This window comes from Neofelis nebulosa, chromosome 7 (assembly GCF_028018385.1).
Source record: "Neofelis nebulosa isolate mNeoNeb1 chromosome 7, mNeoNeb1.pri, whole genome shotgun sequence".
Taxonomy (NCBI): domain Eukaryota; kingdom Metazoa; phylum Chordata; class Mammalia; order Carnivora; family Felidae; genus Neofelis; species Neofelis nebulosa.
The window spans coordinates 111,568,101-111,586,894 of NC_080788.1; the positions used below are offsets into that span (position 1 = coordinate 111,568,101).

The following is an 18,794-nucleotide window of genomic DNA, read 5'->3' on the forward strand; positions in this document are numbered from 1 at the left end:
TTCACTTATATAATAAGAAAAGAGCAGCAACACTACCACACCCACGTACCTTCAGTGCCTCTCTCATTTCTCACTTCGAACCCCGATGTTTCCTTCAAGTCAGGCCCTTCCTCCCTGGCCCCTCCACAGCAAGTCCGTTCAGGCTCTCATCGTCCCTGATGACTCTGTGTAGGCCCCTGCCTCTGTCTCTCCCCTCTCCAGCCAGTCCTCCACATGGAAGCCACAGTGATCTCTACGGAACGCTTCTCTGTCCGTGATACTGCCCTGCCTGGACCTCTTCTAGGGCTGCTCAGCACCCCAGGGGCAGTTCTCGGCCAAGGCGTGCAGTGTAATCTCTGGTACCACCCTGCACAACCATACGCACCTCCCTCTGCTCCTCTGCACAGCCTGCAGCTCCTGGCCCTCCTTTCATTCCTCCTAGTGCTTCCCTTGTCCCGCCAATGTATGCCCGTCCCTGAAGACGTACTCAAACCGTGTTTCCTTCTGCAGCCACTCCTGTGTCTCTCCTGGTTTCCCACAGCACTCTGTACCTATTCTATTAGACCACCGATCACTGCTTTTCATAATTTGTTTTCTCTCTCTCCCTCCCTAGACTGTGAGCTGTTGGAAGGCAGGACTACATCTTCAATGGCTTTACCAAATGAATAAATGAAATCAATGAATGAATGAATCTGTAAAAGCAAAAGAGTAAATATAAATGCGGGTCAACCATGTAAAATGCCTGTATAAACAATGAACAAAGCTGTAAAGTAAGTATTTTAAAGTTCTTTTTTTTTCTTTTCCAGCTTGAGCCACTTTTTAAATTACTGCCAGTAATTCAGCCAGTGAATAATTCACATTCAAGTTACCAAAAGTTAACTACTGTTTCAATCCCTAGAAAATGAAACAGAGAAGTCAGAAAGGAAGCCATTTTTCCCTTTTTAAGTAAAACAAGAAGTTTGATACTGTTCTTCCCACCAGGCTAGTTCTAGAAACAGCATCTCTCCCCCATAAAACACAGCCCAGCTGTGTGGCTACTTACTGGAGTTGAGGAGGACCATGGCCTTGACACAGAGATACTCTTTGTGTTGGAGTTTTAACTCACGGAACCTTGAAGTCGTTGCCAAGAGCATGTCGAAGATTTCCAGAATTCCTTCTACACATTTCCCCTCATCCCTACAAAAGTTTGTTTGGAAATTTAAGAAACATGCAGCACTAGGCAACCAGCAAAAGCAATGAGTATTTTCTTGTTAACCTCAAATTTCATTTTGAACACCCTTTAACTCTGACAAACCGGTAATGAAAGCACATCCAGTGACATAAAATTACTAGAATAATCTTCACATAAAGAGGATAGGGAACTTCTATAAATTCCGACAGCAAACATTTGAATAAATGCTACTGAGAGAAAAGTGTGCATTAGAAATGCATTTTCCTTCTACCCGCGCACCAAATGTTTCCTTAACAGATTGCCGTTTCTGTTGATCATTTTCCTTCCTAGACCATTTCGGCCAACCAGCCCTAGTTACGACACACGTTGCTAAAATGAGACCTTCCGTGATCCCATCAGAAGACTTTAAAGGGCTAATGAGGAAGACTGAATGATGCTGAAACAATCCTTCACACGGGAGGGCTTAACTCACTTCCTGGAGGTCATGTAAGAAACTGGTGGGGCAACTAAGAGACATTTAACGTAACTTGAAAAAAAGCCAAAGAAATCACAATGCGAGAAGACAGATTAGAATCAGGAAAGGAAGGTAGAAATGGAAATACGCACATTTTTGACTTGCCAAAGATTATTTTTAAGCAAAGGTTTTAGACAAACTTCAAACCATATAATCAAAATTCTTTTGAACATTCATAGAAATGAATTTTTATATGCGTACTTTTGAAGGAAGTTACTTGAACTGTATCTGGAAAATACCAGCTTCAGTTCACTCCAGCCAGACACACATTATTCTGCCTCACTGCTCCCCCCAAAATCTTCTATCATCATCAGCCATAGTCATTGGAAGCCCTTGACAAGCAGTTAGATGATTTTCCCATGAAACTTCATTTGCTTCTTAACACCTGCAGAGCATGATGAAGGGGAGCCTGGCAGAGGTGGGTGTCTGCGGGTTTCATCCTTAGTCTCCCACGCAGCCCCTGAAGGGAACCTGAGATCTTCAGAGAACTGACTGTTCCCTCTCCTCCTCCCCCCAACCCCAAGCCAGGACGTTTCCAGTGATGGCGGTGGCTGGAGAAAGGGCCTCTGCGGAATCGAAATGGAGCACCGATGGCGGTGAGTCTTTCCCACTGGGTTCTGTGAGAGGACAGCAGCTTGCCAGGATCCTGCATTCCACAGCATCCAAACCCTCGCAGACTCACCTGCACAAAGCTACAAGCAAGCCAACTGCAAGTTGCAAACAAATATGGTAACTTCTGCAACCACCTGAGGCTTTCCGAACATGCACAGGTTAAGTGATAAAACGCCAGTGCCTCCTAGAAGTCACTCATAGGGAAAGGCCACCTTGGAGAATCAGCCCTGGGCAAAGGGTGCCCAAATCGGTAGGAAACCTCCAAATCTCCCCTCCTCCCACCTCCCCTGCTCTGGGCTTTCCCAGGCAGCCAGCTGCAAGTGTCCAGTAAGGACAATGCATGCTTTGCACGTAGTGAAATACCTATTCCCTGAAGGCCCCTCATGCCACATAATCAAATCACTATGCTTGGGGACAATTATTGGAAATTGTAATTGTTGGGCTTGAGGTGAGCTGATGCTGAATAAAACTGGTTCTAAAATGTCTTGGGGGGTCAGGGGCACCTGGCTGGCTCAGTCTTTACAGCATGTTACACATTTGTAATGACTATTTTAATGATCATTTCTTTATTTTTTTTTTTTTTGGTTTTTTTTTTTTTTTTCAACGTTTTTTATTTATTTTTGGGACAGAGAGAGACAGAGCATGAACGGGGGAGGGGCAGAGAGAGAGGGAGACACAGAATCGGAAACAGGCTCCAGGCTCCGAGCCATCAGCCCAGAGCCTGACGCGGGGCTCGAACTCACGGACCGCGAGATCGTGACCTGGCTGAAGTCGGACGCTTAACCGACTGCGCCACCCAGGCGCCCCGATCATTTCTTTATTTTTAACAAGAAGAGTGCACGTGCATGAGTGGGAGAGAGGCAGAGAGAAAGGGAAAAAGAGAATCCCAAGCAGGCTCCCCTTCAGCACGGAGCCCAAAGCGCGGCTCAATCTCATAACCTTGAGATCACAACCTGAGCTGGTATCACGAGTTGGACACTTAACCGACTGAGCCCCCCAGGTGCCCTGAGCATGTGACTTTTTTTTTTTAAGTTTATTTATTTTGACAGGAGAGGGGCAGATGGAGAGAAGGAAAGAGAAAGAATCCCAAGCAGGCTCTGCACTATCAGCGCAGAGCCCAACAAGGGGTTCAAACTCACAAATCTCGAGATCATGACCCGAGCCAAAAGCAAGATGACTCACCGACTAAGCCACCCAGGTGCCCCAGAGCACGTGACTCTTGATATCAGGGTTGTAAGTTCATGCCCCACGTTGGGTGTAGATATTACTTTAAAAAAAAATCTTTGCAGGGGCACGTGGGTGGCTCAGTCAGTTAAGGGTCTGACTTCGGCTCAGGTCATGATCTCGCGGTTTGTGAGTTCGAGCCCCGCATCGGGCTCTGTGCGGACAGCTCGGAGCCTGGAGCCTGCTTCAGATTCTGTGTCTCCTTCTCTCTCTGCCCCTCCCCACTGTGCTCTGTCTCTGTCTATCAAAAATAAAAAAAAAAAAATATTTTTTAAATCTTTACAAAACTAAATAAATAGGGGCACCTGGGTGGCTCATTCGATTAAGTGACCAGCTGTGGCTCAGGTCATGATATTGCAGTTCGTGGGTTCAAGCCCCATGTCGGGCTCTGTACTGACAGCTCAGAGCCTGGATCCTGCTTTGGATCCTGGGTCTCCCTCGCTCTCTGCCCCTCCCCCACTTGCACTCTGCCTCTGTCTCAAAAAATGAATAAACATTAAAAAATAAAATAAAATGAAACTAACAAACTAAATAAACAAAACAAAATATCTCTGGGGACAAAAACAAAAAGCCCCCCAAGTCCTTCATTAACAGTTTGGCTCTTTTCTTTGAGACCCAGTCAGAGGTGGGGGGTCATGCACATGTAGATGCATGCATACTCACACCACTCCCAAACAGTATGATAAGAGGATTCATCTGAAATCAAAACCATTTTGTGCAGAGGTTGCCACGTGTACCTAAAAACACATCCCTAAGTATTGAAACTAGTATAATTTCCTCATTAAAATGCATGCCATTTTTTTAAAGTTTATTTTGAGCGAGAGAGCGAGAGAGAGAGAGCGAGCAGGGGAGGGGCAGAGAAGGGGAGAGAGAGAGGATGCCAAGCAGTCCCAATGCGGGGCTCAAATTCATGAACTGTGAGATCCTGACCTGAGCTGAAACCAAGATGCTTAACTGACTGAACCACTCAGGCATCCCAAAATGCTTGCCATTTTAAACACAAACTCATATTTCAAAAATGGAGGGAGGGGCACTTAGGTGGCTCAGTCAGTTAAGCATCTTACTCTTGATTTCAGCTTGGGTCATGATCTCAGGGTTTGTGGGATCGAGTCCCACATCAGGCTCCATGCTGACAGCTTGAAGCCTGCTTGTGATTCTCTCTCTCTCCCTCTCTCTCTGCTCCTCTCCCACTCATGCTCTTTTTCTCTCTCTCAAAATAAATAAATAAACTTTTTTAAAAAATGGAGGGAGAGTTTATATTCTAGAGCATCCTAAACCCTGAGAAATGCTATAACTCACTGTAATCAGAACATGTATACCTCATGGAAAAAGTGAATCTCTCAATGAATTTTAAAGAATCAGGTTTGATTGCTTTTATTAAATAGATGTGACAGCCAGCCATTTCATTCAAGGGGTGGCACGGTTAGAATATTTGTATTCACTTCACAGGCTGGAGAAACCATATAATTTTTGTAGACAATAAATGAGAAATACAGGAAATATGGGACAACACCTCATAAATGACACCCTACTAAAGCTCTGCCTTAAAATGAGTCTTACAGAGGAAGGACTTTTAAATACTAAGTTAATGAGATCTATTACTCTTATTTTATAACTATGGAATGAACTGAACTGGGCGTAAGGAATTAGGATGGGGGACACCTGGGTGACTCAGTCTGCTGGGCATCTGACTTCGGCTCAGGTCATGATCTCACGGTTTGTAGGATCAACCCCTGCATCAGGCTCTGTGCAGACAGCTCAGAGCCCGGAGCCTGCTTCAGATTCTGTGTCTCCTTCTCTCTCTGCCCCTCCCCTGCACACGCTCTGTTTCTCTCCATCTCTCAAAAATGAATAAATGTTTTAAAAAAATCTAAAAAACAACAACAAAAAAAGAAATTAGGATGGGATTAAAAGATTTGAATTAAAAAGAGAGAACAGGGCACCCGGGTGGCTCAGTCAGTTAAGCATCTGACTTCAGCTCATGTCATGATCTCAGTTTGTGAGTTTGAGTCCCGAATCAGATAAGCTTGAGCCCCGCTTCAGGTAAGCACGAACCCCACTTTGGGGGAACACAAGCCCCAATTCAAGTGAGCCCTGCTTCCCTCTCTCTCTCTCTCTCCCCTCCTTCTACCCCTCGTGGGATTTTCTCTCTCTCCCCCTCTCTCTTTACCCCTTGCTCACTTACATGCTTTTTCTCTCCCAAAAAAAAAAAAAGAGAGAGAAAGAACATATGATTTGAATTTTAAAATACTGAAACAATCCATCAGTCAAACCAACCCACTCATAAAAACTTACTTTTGCACACCATTTGTCCATAAACTAGGGCTAAGTAAAGGTAAAATTAGTAACTACATGTGGAATGTCTTATTGTGTGATAACCACTCCTTTATAAAAGGAAAAGATCCTATTTGATCCCAACGACAAAATGTTGAATGAGTGGACCTGGCTTTGGGTGCACCATTTTGTACCCACGTTCATATCTGGTGGCAGCACACCTGTGGCTGGAGACCATAGTTTACTTCTGTGTCAGGGCAACAGGTTGGGGGGCTTAAAGCTTAACACATGGAGAAGACTTAAATATTGAACAGAAATGAAAATTACGTGCGTACCAAAGGGAGATGAAATTTTTAAAGTGAAGATCCTTTGGGTATCTTAAAGAAAGTCGACATACAAAGAACTAATGTGAATGCAGACTCAGTACACGCACAATGATACGAGTGCACGGAACTCCATTCGCATCCACAATGAGGGACGTGCCCAGATCCAAACTCCCTCCGATTTTTAAAAAAATTTTTTTCATGTTTATTTATTTTTGAGAGAGAGACAGAGTGCAAGCAGAGGAGGGGCAGACAGAGAGAGGGAGACACAGAATCCGAAGCAGGTTCCAGGCTCTGAGCTGTCAGCACAGAGCCTGACGCAGGGCTCGAACTCACGAACCGTCAGATCATGACCTGAGCTGAAGTCAGATGCTTAACCGACTGAGCCACCCAGGCGCCCCTGATTTTTAAATAATACTTAACATTAGACCGTTTCTTGTTGATGCCAAGGACATGACATGTCTTAGCAGATACGATTTTTCCAGCAAATAAAAGCTCAGATTCTGTGGTAGATCCTCACATGAATTTGTGACTCTAGTAGTTACCAAGAGAACTACCTTGTTAGAAATAAGCTGAGAGGGGCGCCTGGGTGGCGCAGTCGGTTAAGCGTCCGACTTCAGCCAGGTCACGATCTCACGGTCTGTGAGTTCGAGCCCCGCGTCAGGCTCTGGGCTGATGGCTCAGAGCCTGGAGCCTGTTTCCGATTCTGTGTCTCCCTCTCTCTCTGTCCCTCCCCCGTTCATGCTCTGTCTCTCTCTGTCCCAAAAAATAAAATAAACGTTGAAAAAAAAAATTTAAAAAAAAGAAATAAGCTGAGATAACCGGCTCTTCCTCTCATCCTCAATAGGTCTAAGTTTTCTCACTGCAGAAGCCTCAACAAGAATAAAGGGAAATAGGAATTGTTGCCTCAGTCTCCACAAGTGGGCTAATTTAGTTATATTCACAGCTTTAATGGTCACACCACCACGTGAAGGCACTCTGATGGGACAGTCTGCCAAAAGAGAGCGATTTTTAAGCGGTGTGCAAATTATTTATTCATGTTGCAGAAAAACCTCATAATAGAACTTCTTTGTGACGCATCACCTCTGACTCTGAATAAAAAACGTTTCAAGCATATTTGAAGCGACAACTCCTCCAGAAACATACCCATCACATAAAACAATATTTATCTGTAATAATAGACACACAAAAGAATTGAACTATCTTATCTTAGACTTGAAATTCTAGACCTCACAAAGTTTATGTGTTAACAATATTAGAGGTTGCAACAAAAAATAACCACCACAGGCACTACAAAAACAAACAAAAAAATGCTTGCTCACTGTGAACGCATTTACGATTCCAAAAGCGCCTCTCCTCTACTCAAATATACTAGACTTGTGTGCTGGGCAACACAATACTTTCAAATATTCATAAAAAGTAATGTGAGTCTATTAAAAATCATTTGTAACAAAAATTACTTCTTGTTTTCCTTCTATTACTTAACCGAAAGGTAGGCCTAAAATTTGTCCAGGATTCGTGTCAGTTTACAGTAAATTCCACCCACAGGAATCAAAGAACTCACACAAAGAGGAGAGGTGGTTATACTAAAAACCAGGAACGAAACAGTCACTGCACATAAACATTAAATGCGGCATCAATGTAGAAGTCAGGACAAAAGGCAACAGCAACCCAATCCCGGTGTCTGCAAATGTATTGATTCAAGGCGTGAAACTTCTTCCTAGCACTAACTTCTAGGAGAAGTGTGTGTGTGTGCGTGTGTGTGGCTTCATCTGAATGCCAAGAGGAACATAATGAGTAAATGAAAGATAGTGACGGCTCAGCAGGGGGCTTGGCTTTCCAGCCTGCCTTGCCAGATGGTGTCCTCCGTGACAGGAAGAGGAGGAGGTTTCTGAAGTGGGCAGAGAGTAGAATGGAGTTGTCCCAAGATAAAAGAATCAAGTAGAAAGTCACTTTGCCTCTCAGCCTCCTCCTCTTTCCCTTTTCAGTTCTCTGTCCCTCTGAGGGGCATGACCCATTGTACAGGTAACTACTGTCAGAGTTAAGAGCATGGACTTCACAGCCAGCCCCTACATCCAGCTCTACCACTTACTACCCTGTCACCTTGTCACCACAGGCAAATTACCTGACGCCATTTCCATAACTGAAGGATAAGGATAATAATGGCACTTACCCATAAAGGGCCGTGAATGGGGACTGATATACACAAGCCAATAAGTTGACTGTTTTGATTGTTACTGAAGGGTCTCAGCTTCCAGAACCTACGTTCTTCTATGGTTTAACACCAGGGCTTGCTCCTGCTCTTCCCAAAGGCTCTGTTCTCCACTAAAACAGTGCTTTGTCAACGGTGTCATGCAGAACAAGAGGCAGAGTGGGGGCTAACAACTTAGGGGCATCGCTTTTCATCTGTGTAACATGTGCACGGGGGTCTCCTGATGATCTAAACAGGCAGTTCCAAGAGTTGGGGGCAGACATTTTCCATTCATATAATGGCTCCTTCTACACTGTGCACCGAGTCAAATGTGACTGAACATTCTACATTAGAACTTTCTCAAAATAAGGAACGTGGAAATCCATTTCCATGGAGAGATTTTCAACCTGCTCAAATGTATTCCAAGAAAGTGTCCGCTTTTCCTACTAACATCTTTAGTGTTGTATATTCTGGTTTTTCCTCCATGAACAGTTCACCTGAGTCAATTAAAAATTGGTTCCTTTTCTGCGCCATCTTTAAAAGAAAACAAGGCGCAATCGAGTGATGGCATTGGCGCTATCATTCCCCAATTTCCATTACCTTTCGTTTGGTTTTAATAACCATTCCTTCCACTGCTACTGTCAAAAATGCTATAGAGCGTGCAGTTAGAGTCAAAGCACATTAAAATAAACTGCAGATCTGTAAGAATTTTATCACCTGTCCAGGAAGAGATAGGCATGGTCCCCACAAGTGGAAAGAACAGCAGGGCAACTTAAAATTATAAACTGAAAATGAAATTTCTAATGCTGAAAAATCTAAGTTGACCTGCACACTTACTGGCCACATATTCTGCAAGATAGGGGCTCTTATAGTCTGACCTGTAAATGTCACCCCACTGCGGGTAAGGATAAGTCACAGGACACTGAATCCTAGTACCCATGCTCTCCTTCTTGGGCTCTTGACCTGGTGAGGGAGCTCATGACATTATCATCCTCTTGACTGACCTTTCAGGTGTGAGGTGTGAGGCAGCGCCCGGGGCTCAGACAAGTCGGGAGGAGAAACGCGATGCATTTTTCTCTCACCTGTCCAGAATGAGGTCGGGAGCAAAGATGAGCTTGCCGGGGTGGTCAATGGAGCGCCACATGAGCCCCACCATCAGCACCTCCATCCAGCAGCTCTCCAGGAGGCGCACCTGGTCATACAGGCTGAGCTCCACAAAGCCTGGGGAAAGCAAGAGGCCGTGAGAAACACCCACCCTCCTCCTCGGCTCCCAGTGTCTGTGAAAACAAAAGAGCAAGTTTTCACAAGCTACGAAAACACCCACGACACAGAGAAAACAACCAACGTTTTAAAGCTGCGGCTACACGCTGCCCTAAGGAAGGAAACTCTGAACTCTGCGTGTGCAACTCACAACGTCCGGCCTTGGACTCCTTCTACAGACTTAATACACGTCATCGAAGATTATAAAGGACAGTTACCTGGGCTCACAGCTCCCCCTCCCCCCCCTCCCCAGACAGATGCCAGGGAAAAACAGAAAGCTGGAACAGATCGTTTTTAGTTAGATATTTTTTAAAGTCCTCTGCACTGAGCTGAGATCCAGAAAGCCCTACCTGGGATTTTCTTGGCCCAACCGATCATGTGCACCAGCTCCTTGTCGGCCAGCTTGGTCAGGGACATCATCATGGAGGCCTCGGTGAAGGGGGTGCTGGGGCGGCTCACCAGCACGTGCGGCGGCTCCGCCTCCAGGAGCGTGAGCACCAGCTGCTCGGGGCTCAGGGCGCTCAGCAGCAGCTCCTTCACGCGGGTCACGTGGCCCCCGGCTTTCTTGGCTTTGCTGGCGCAGCGCAGCTGCTCCTCGGAGCTCTTCTGCCTTCGCACGACACGGTAGCCACACCTTTCCCTCCGGGAGCCTAAACCGGAGAGACGATCACACAGTGCTTTCCCGTGGCTTCGCCAACCCGGCGTTCGAGGCGCCCGAGTCGCCGGGGCAAGAGCGAGGCCGTGACGCCGTGGTTAAGACCCGAGCCTGTCCCCACAGCGTGTCTTAGAACAGAAGCCTGACTTACTTCCTGGAACCTGTGGGGCGTGTACCAGAGATGGTTACATTTGTGACTATATTAGCAAGAGCAAAACGGGACGTTTCAGGGACAGTAGCCCAAATGAACGTAAGGGCTCCCATTTCAAGATTACCTATGGAGACAAAATCGATTTCTCTTTTAAAGAGTGTTGACGGGGCACCTGGGTGGCTTGGTCGGTTAAGCGTCCGACTTCAGCTCGGGTCGTGATCTCACGGTCCGTGAGTTCGAGCCCCACGTCAGGCTCTGTGCTGACAGCCCAGAGCCTGGAGCCTGTTTCAGATTCTGTGTCTCCCTCTCTGTCTGCCCCTTCCCTGTTCATGCTCTGTCTCTGTCTCAAAAATAAATAAACGTTAAAAAAAAAAAAATGTAAAGAGTGTTGACGGGGCGCCTAGACGGTTCAGTGGGTTCGGTGTCTGACTTGATTTTAACTCTGGTCATAATTTCCTGTTTCGTGGGATCGAGCCCTGCATTGGGCTCCACACTGACAGCACCAAGCCTGCTTGGAACTGCCTCTCTCTCTCTCTCTCTCTCTCCTCTCTCTCTCTCTCTCTCTCTCTCTGTCGTCTCTCTCTGCCCCTCCCTCACTCGTTCGTGTGCTCGCTCATCTCTCTCTCTCTCTCAAAATAAATAAAACTTAAAAAAAAAAAAAGAGTGCTGACATAACCTCAGTTTTCAAACCACAGAATTAGGAGTTTTCTTCAGACAAAAGATAGGCAAAACTAGGAACTGAATGAACACTAATGTTTCCAAACAGTTATCAAATAATATACTTTTATAGTACATTCTGAAAATAGTCACATGTACTTGTGTGTGCTTACACATATACACATAAATTTTTATATATTTACACAAATAAATATATTTCAAGTAATAAATTTTTTTAAATCCTGAAAAATATAGAAAAGCACAAATTTTGGCATAAATTCTTTCAGTTTTCTTTTAATGCTATTTACTTTTGCATATTTCATATACAAAATTTAGATCACAGTGTGCATATACTATTTAAACCTTTTTCTTTTTATTAGAAAGGCGTCATTTGACAATTTAAAAACCTATATTGCATTCTGTTTTATGAATATAGCATTATTTATCTAAAGTGTCCCTTGATGGAAATCTAGGTTGGTTCTAATTTCTTTGCTAGTATTCATATTACAATGAAAATGAGTACCTGTATCCAATTAGTCCCTTAAAATAAATTCAAAGAAGTCAAGTTGCTGAACCAAGGCATATACACATTTAAGATTATTGATAGATTACCCTCTAAAACTATTTTAAGATTTTATTTTTAAATAATCTCTACGTGGGGCTTAAACTCACAACCCTGAGATCAAGAGTCACATGCTCTACAGACTGAGTCAGCCAGGGGCCCCCTCCAAAACTATTTTATTGTTTTATTTTTTAAGTTTATTTATTTTGGGGGCACCTGGGTAGCTCAGTCGGTTAAGCGTCTGACTTCGGCTCAGGTCATGATCTCATGCTTCATGAGTTCAAGCCCCACATCGGGCTCTGTGCTGACAGCTCAGAGCCTAGAGCCTATTTCGGATTCTGTGTCTCCCTCTCTCTCTGCCCCTCCTCGTCTCCTGCTTTGTCTCTCTCTGTCTCTCAAAAATAAATAGATGTTAAAAAAAAATTTTTTTTAATCTTTATTTATTTTTGAGAGAGAGAAACAGAGTGTGAGTTGGGGAGGGGCACAGAAAGAGGGAGACCCAGAATCCAAAGCAGGCTCCAGGCTCTGAGCTGTCAGTACAGAGCCTGACGCAGGGCTCGAACCCACAAACTGCGAGATCATGACCTGAGTCATAGTCGGACACTTAACCAACAGAACCATCCAGATGCCCCCTCCAAAACTATTTTAAAATTTATAATCCAAATGATACTTTAAGGGGCTTCCTATCTCCTCATAACACCATTGGACATTAAAAATAATTTCTAATCTTTGCTAATCTGACAAATGACTAACCAATCTCATTTCACTTTGTATTTTTTTTTAATTGCTAGCAAGGTTGACTAATACATTTGCCATACTTTATATTTCTTTTACTTGTATATTGCCTATTTATTTCTTTTGTTCTTCCCCCCACCCCCAGTAACCTATGAAGTTTATTTAGTAACTATAGATAACTTTTCTTATATACCATATTTGCCTTGTTATATATCTTTTCACTTTACTCATGGTATCTCTCGTCATAAGAAGCTTTAGTACACAGCCAAATCGGTCTTTTGTTTCACATCAAGATTATACCAATGTTTTCTTATATCTTCTTTAAGCACTTTTGTGGTTCAAATCTATTTGGAAGTTTATGTATGTTTGTATCATGTCATATTATGTTCTTCAAACAGATGTATAATTTTCCCAGTAGCATTTATTGGATAAATTTTTCCCACAGATTTTTATAAAATGCCATGTCATTTAAGAAATATGTATAAAGGTCTCTTCTTCTGGATTGTCTTCTCTGTTTCATATATGTTTCACATATGTATATATATGTTTTTACTCCTCTGCTGGTCTCAATATGTTTCAGTTATTGTAGGTTTATGGGTCAGAAACACAATGGGATAATGTGTTTAAGATAGTGGGGGAAGGGAGAAACCTTCAATTTAGAATTATATTCTCAGATAAACTATCATTCAAGAGTGAGGATAAATTAAAGCCATTTCAGTTAGGCAAAGGTTAAAAAGATATATCACTCATACCCCCTTTGAAATAATTACTGTTTCTTTGGGATGGAGAAACATGAACCCAAGAAAAGCAATGAAATTCAAGGTGCAATGGTAAGAAACTAAATTGTTAAACATGAGAGGAAACCTAATAAACATAGAATGTATAAAATAATAACAATTAATTTTTGGAGGTACAGAAATAAGGTAGCACCAAATACTGGATAATAACAAATAAGATGAGAGAGGAATAATTTTGGCTAGACCTTTCTAAGATTGTTTATTTGGGAAGAGAAACATCAATTAGAGAGAGTGGCTTGAATTCTCATGAATGCATGCTAAAAATAGAACTGTCACTAAAAGAATTGAAACAGAATGTATGACTTCCAAACTAGAAGAGGAAAAATAAAACAGTAAAATGGTGTAAATTCCAAAAAGGAAAGAAAGAAAATATATGATGAATTTTTTAAAGCATAAAATGATAGAAATGAATTCAAATATCATGATCACAATAAACATAAATAGACTAAATTCATCAATTGAGAGCAACTCTGAGATTATATATTTTTTTTTATCTAGACATAGACTGGCTGTAAGAGATACATCTAACACACAGAAAACTGAAAACAAAGGGATAGAAAAAAATAACAGGCAAAAATTAATGAAATAAATCAGTTACTCTATCGATATCAGACAATATAAACTGTAAGGCACAAATCATTATTAAAGCCTCATCAGTAGATTATAAAAGGAAGATAAATAATTCTAAACTTAGATAATTCTTATCTTATCAAAACGATAAGGGGGCGCCTGGGTGGCTCAGTCGGTTAAGGGGCCGACTTCAGCTCAGGTCATGATCTCGCGGTCCGTGAGTTCGAGCCCCGCGTCAGGCTCTGTGCTGACAGCTCAGAGCCTGGAGCCTGCTTTGGATTCTGTGTCTCCCTCTCTCTGACCCTCCCCTGTTCATGCTCTGTCTCTCCCTGTCTCAAAAATAAATAAAACGTTAAAAAAAAAATTTTTTTAATAAAAATAAATAAATAAATAAAAAACGATAAGAAAACACAACCTATAAATGTAACACGAAAAAGTGACTGAGAGAAAAAGTTGACAAATACATTATTATAATGGATATTTTATTTTTTAAGGTTTTTTAGGTAATCCTTACACCCAACGTGGGGCTCAAACCTACAACCCCAAGAGTCTCATGCTCCACCAACTGAGCCAGCCAGGCACCCCTATTTGGGTATTTTGATGTATCTTTCTCAGCAACTGACAGTGTAAACAATAAGGGGAAAGGCAGAATACAGAACATTTGGATTGTACAATTCACTTGAACAAAATTATCACATACTAGTTCATGAATAAAATTTTAACTAAAATTGGTATCATATAGATCATATTCTCTGATCACAAGAAATAACAAAAATATAACCCAGGCCCCTGTAAAGTTTAGCACAAAAGAATTTCTAAAAATCCATTGGTTAGGAGCACTTGGGTGGCTCAGTGGGTTAAGCGTCCGACTTCAACTCAGGTCATGACCTCGCAGTTTGTAGGTTCAAGCCCCGCATTGTGCTCTGTGCTGACAGGTTGGAGCCTGGAGCCTGCTTTGGATTCTGTGTCTCCCTTTCTCTGCCTTTCCCCTGCTCACGCTCTGTCTCTCTCTCTCTCTCGGAAATAAATAAACATTAAAAAAAAAATTTGAAATCCATTGGTTAAAGACAAAAATACAAAGTGAAAATTAAGAAAGACATATTATAAGTCAGGATGTCATGAGCGTGGGTACAACTTTCCCACACACAAAAAAAAACTAAAATATCTGAAAAATGCCTAGTTTCTATATTCCTACCATTATGTTTGTTTACTAAATTCAGTTGTCCATATTTTAAAAAGAAATATTAGTTAAGAGGTATGAGTACATTTAAATTACTTGCTCCCAAGAAAAGTTATCTGAATTTCTTCTTATCCTTGGCTAATCAAACTAGAAGGAAGGCCTCTATCTGTCTAGAGATAACCGAATCAAACTGTTTACTAAAAGAATTAAAAGCCTAAAATATAATTCATTGTGTTAGTAATCAGACGTAAAGCAATAGGTATTATTTAAGATCAATTATACCCCCAGGGTAAAAAGGAACAAAATGTTTGGTTTAAGAAAGCACCTGTCTGATCACACATCTCCTTTTTGTAGAGTATATGAGGAAACAGGTTAACATACAAAGAGAAAGGTTTTGAATCACACACTCAAATTTATTTGATCAGCTTTCACTGACAAAGCCCTATATACTGAGCTCTGTACAGAGTCCTGGGGATTCCAGATCAATAAAATAGTCTTCAACCAGGAACTCACTGTTTTCTACCAAGGATATTTCTAGTGTCACAGCTTTTACACTGGAATCTAGGCAGTCACTCAGTGTGGCTCTGAGGAAGCGTGATAAAGAACTCTACCAAACAGGAGTGCTCCATATTAGAAAGTGGTAATATGGGCGCCTGTGTGGCTCAGTCAGCTAAGCGCCCGACTCTTGATTTCAGCTCAGGTCATGATCTCATGGTTCATGAGATCGAGCCCTGCATCAGGCTCTGTGCTGACAGTGGGAAGCTTGCTTGGGATTTTCTCTCGATTCCCTCTCTCTCTGCCCCTCCCCCACTTATGCATGGTGCTCTTTCTCAAAATAAATAAACGTAAAAAAAATAGAAAGTGGTAAATAGCCCCAGTGAAAAGATGTTGATGACAATGGTGATGACAATGACAACAATGATAATAATGGTAAATGATCAAAATGACAGCTCACAGCTACTGGAAGCTTCTATGTGTCAGATATTGTACAATGTATATAGATTATTTCATTCTGAAAACTGCCCTAGAGGGCAGGGGCTATTAGCATCTCCAAGATACAGGGGAGGGGCCAGGCACAAGAAGGCTCAAATAACTTGCCCAGGGTAGAAAACTAGAAAATAGTGAAAGCAGTTGTCTGAATCCAAAGCTGGCAGTTTTACTACTTTGTCCCACATCCCTATCCAATCCCTGTCATGTGTATATACAGCAGATGAATAGAGAGACGGCATCTAAAGATACAGATTTATCCTCCCAACACAGGAATCTCTAGAGATCAAATGCATGGCCTTTTGGATTGTTTTCCGGGCTATTTACATTTCAGCGTATCCTTACAACAAAGCCTCATCCCTGAAGTAAGTCTGGGTGAGCATCTTCCCACCATTTAAACAACCATATTAAAACCTCAATAGAAAACCCAAGATTGGTGAAGAAAACGGTGATAACAGAAAAGACAAAATTTCTGAATAAAAGGGAAATGGTGCAGGTGGAGTCCCTACTCCTCCAAGACTGGAAGGAAGGAAGAATATGGGTGGAGGGTTTATTGAGAGAACAGGTAAGAAGAGTGCTGGAAAAGGAGGGAAGCATAGTTAAGAAAGTTCACTCCTAATGGTCCTCTGTGGTCAGTAAAGGGCGATATATCCAGATGTTTGCACATCAACCCATTTCAGCATGCAATCTCCAAAGATGATAAAATGTTTTCTCTTAGAGAGCCCTGCCCAATTTCTTTTTGGCCAAATTTAATGACCTTTTCTCTGGTTTTCCTTTCCATGAAAGATTTTTCTTTCCAATTTTATTGCAATATAATTGACATATATCACTGTGTAAGTTTAAGGTATGCAGCATAATGGTTTGGCTTATGTATATTGTGAAATGACCACCCCAGTGAGTTTAGTCAGCGTCCATCATTTCATATAGATGCAATAAAGAGGGAAAGTTAAAAGAAAAAAAAGAAAGAAAGGAAAAAGATTTCTTTTTTCTTTCGGAACTCTTAGGACTTACTCTCTTAGTAACTTTCATATCTATCATACAGCAGTGTTAATGACAGCATGCTGTACATTATGTCAGAAAACTTATCTTTTAAATGGAAGTTTGTACCCTTGGTCACTTTTCTCTAATTCCCTCTCCCCCAACACCCTGCCTCTGGTAACCACAAATCCGATCTCTTTTTCTATGAGTTTGGGTTTTTGTTTTTGCTTTTGTTTTTGTTTTAGACTCCAATGTAAGTGAGATCAAACAGTATTTGTCTTTCTCTAACTTACTTCGCTTAGCATGTGCCCTCAAGTTTCATCCAAGTTGTCACAAATGGCAGGATTTCTTTGTGGGCTTTTTTTTAAATGGCTGGATGCTATTCCATTTTTACACACACACACACACACACACACACACACACACACACACACTAACTTCTTTATCCATTCATCTGGCAATGGACTCTTAGGTTATTTTCATGCTTTGGCTATTATAAATAATGCTGCTATATGCTAACTAACTTGGATATAAATTTTAAAAATAAATAAATAACAAACAAATAAATAATGCTGCTGTGACATGGGGTTGCAGATCTCTTTTGAGTTGGTATCATGAAAGATTTTTTTGAAGTTTATTTTGTGAGAGAGAGAAAGCACAAGTTGAGGAGGAACAGAGAGAGAGGGGGAGAGAGAGAGACAGAGAGAGAGAATTCCAAGCGGGCTTCATAGTGCAGAGCCTGACACGGGGCTCAAACTCACAAACTGAGATCATGACCTGAGCCCAAGTTGAACGCTTAACCAACTGAGCCACCCAAGCGCCCCAGAAAGATGTTTTAAAGTACATCTCTGTACTCTGCCTTGCAAGACTGTATTGTATCAAAACTCCTCATAACTTATATGAGCTTTTCAAAGAGGGAGGGGAAAGGAAGGAAAACTAAAATTTAGTGCCAAACACTGTGCTAGGTCTTTATATTTTTTTTCATATATATTCCTCACAAAACTCAGTGAAACAGATATCTTCTTTTCAGAGATAAGAAAACCAAGGGCCAGAAAAGTTAGGTTTGAGCATAGTCACAGATAGCAAGAAATAAGACAAAAAAGGAAATTCAACCTTCGGGAGTCCTGTCCTCTTGTTCTCCCACCGCATACACCGCCCCCTGCAGGCGGATTATCATGTGCTCCTGCCCTGGTCCCAAACCACCAGGGCTACACCTGTCCAACAGATCGTGGTAGAATAAAAGTGTTCTTATCCTGACTAAATTGTAAATAGCTTTTTAAAAAATACACACTCACCTTAAAATGTTAACTTAAAATATGAAACAATTTGTAATCTTTTGTCAGAGGACCAAATCTTTCTCCTTAAGCACATCTGCCAATTAAATCACAAGTAACTTTCCTACATAAACCATATCCACGATGCACAGCCTCTGAATTTTCAATTTCCACTTCTTTACAACGGAGCAAGAACTTAGGCACTCATAAAGCAATCCAAATTCAGAATTTTTCTAGGTTTATGATTCCCCCCCGCCACAATCTCATTCATACCTAACTCAACAGCTACTAGTCTTTTACAGTTGTTGTTGTTGTTGCTGTTTTACTGTAAGTGCTACACCCAATGTGGGGCTTGAACTTACGACCCTGAGATCAAGAGTCACATGCTCTACCATCTGAGCCAGCCTGGTGTCCCTCCTTTACAGTTGCACTCAAAGCTTTCACAGAAATGGTATCTTTTCCTACTCATATTTCATGTTTGTATAAATTCTAATTAAATTACATAATTTGACAGTTACAATGAGTAGAAATAGGTTTTGGAAAACGTCTACTGGTTACTGATAAGGCTATAACTAAAGTGGTGGGAACAGAAATGCTTGAATGTTCTAAAGAGTATCCAATACACACGGGGAGCTCATGGGCATTGGCAGGGTGTTTTACAAAGAAAACAGGAAACATCAGTGATTATAAAGCCAGAGAA

The 18,794-nt window shown here is 41.9% G+C and overlaps 1 protein-coding gene across 1 annotated transcript in view; it reads right to left on the reverse strand.

Annotated features, from left to right (window-relative positions):
• ESR2 (estrogen receptor 2) overlaps positions 1–18,794 on the reverse strand; it is a 59,891-nt gene that overhangs the window by 23,039 nt on the left and 18,058 nt on the right. Inside the window, exons 4-6 of the mRNA XM_058739290.1 lie at positions 9,899–10,198; positions 9,371–9,509; positions 1,022–1,155 (exon numbers count right to left, since the gene is read on the reverse strand). Coding sequence (XP_058595273.1) covers positions 1,022–1,155; positions 9,371–9,509; positions 9,899–10,198 — 573 coding nt within the window. The remainder of the gene's footprint in view (positions 1–1,021; positions 1,156–9,370; positions 9,510–9,898; positions 10,199–18,794) is intronic.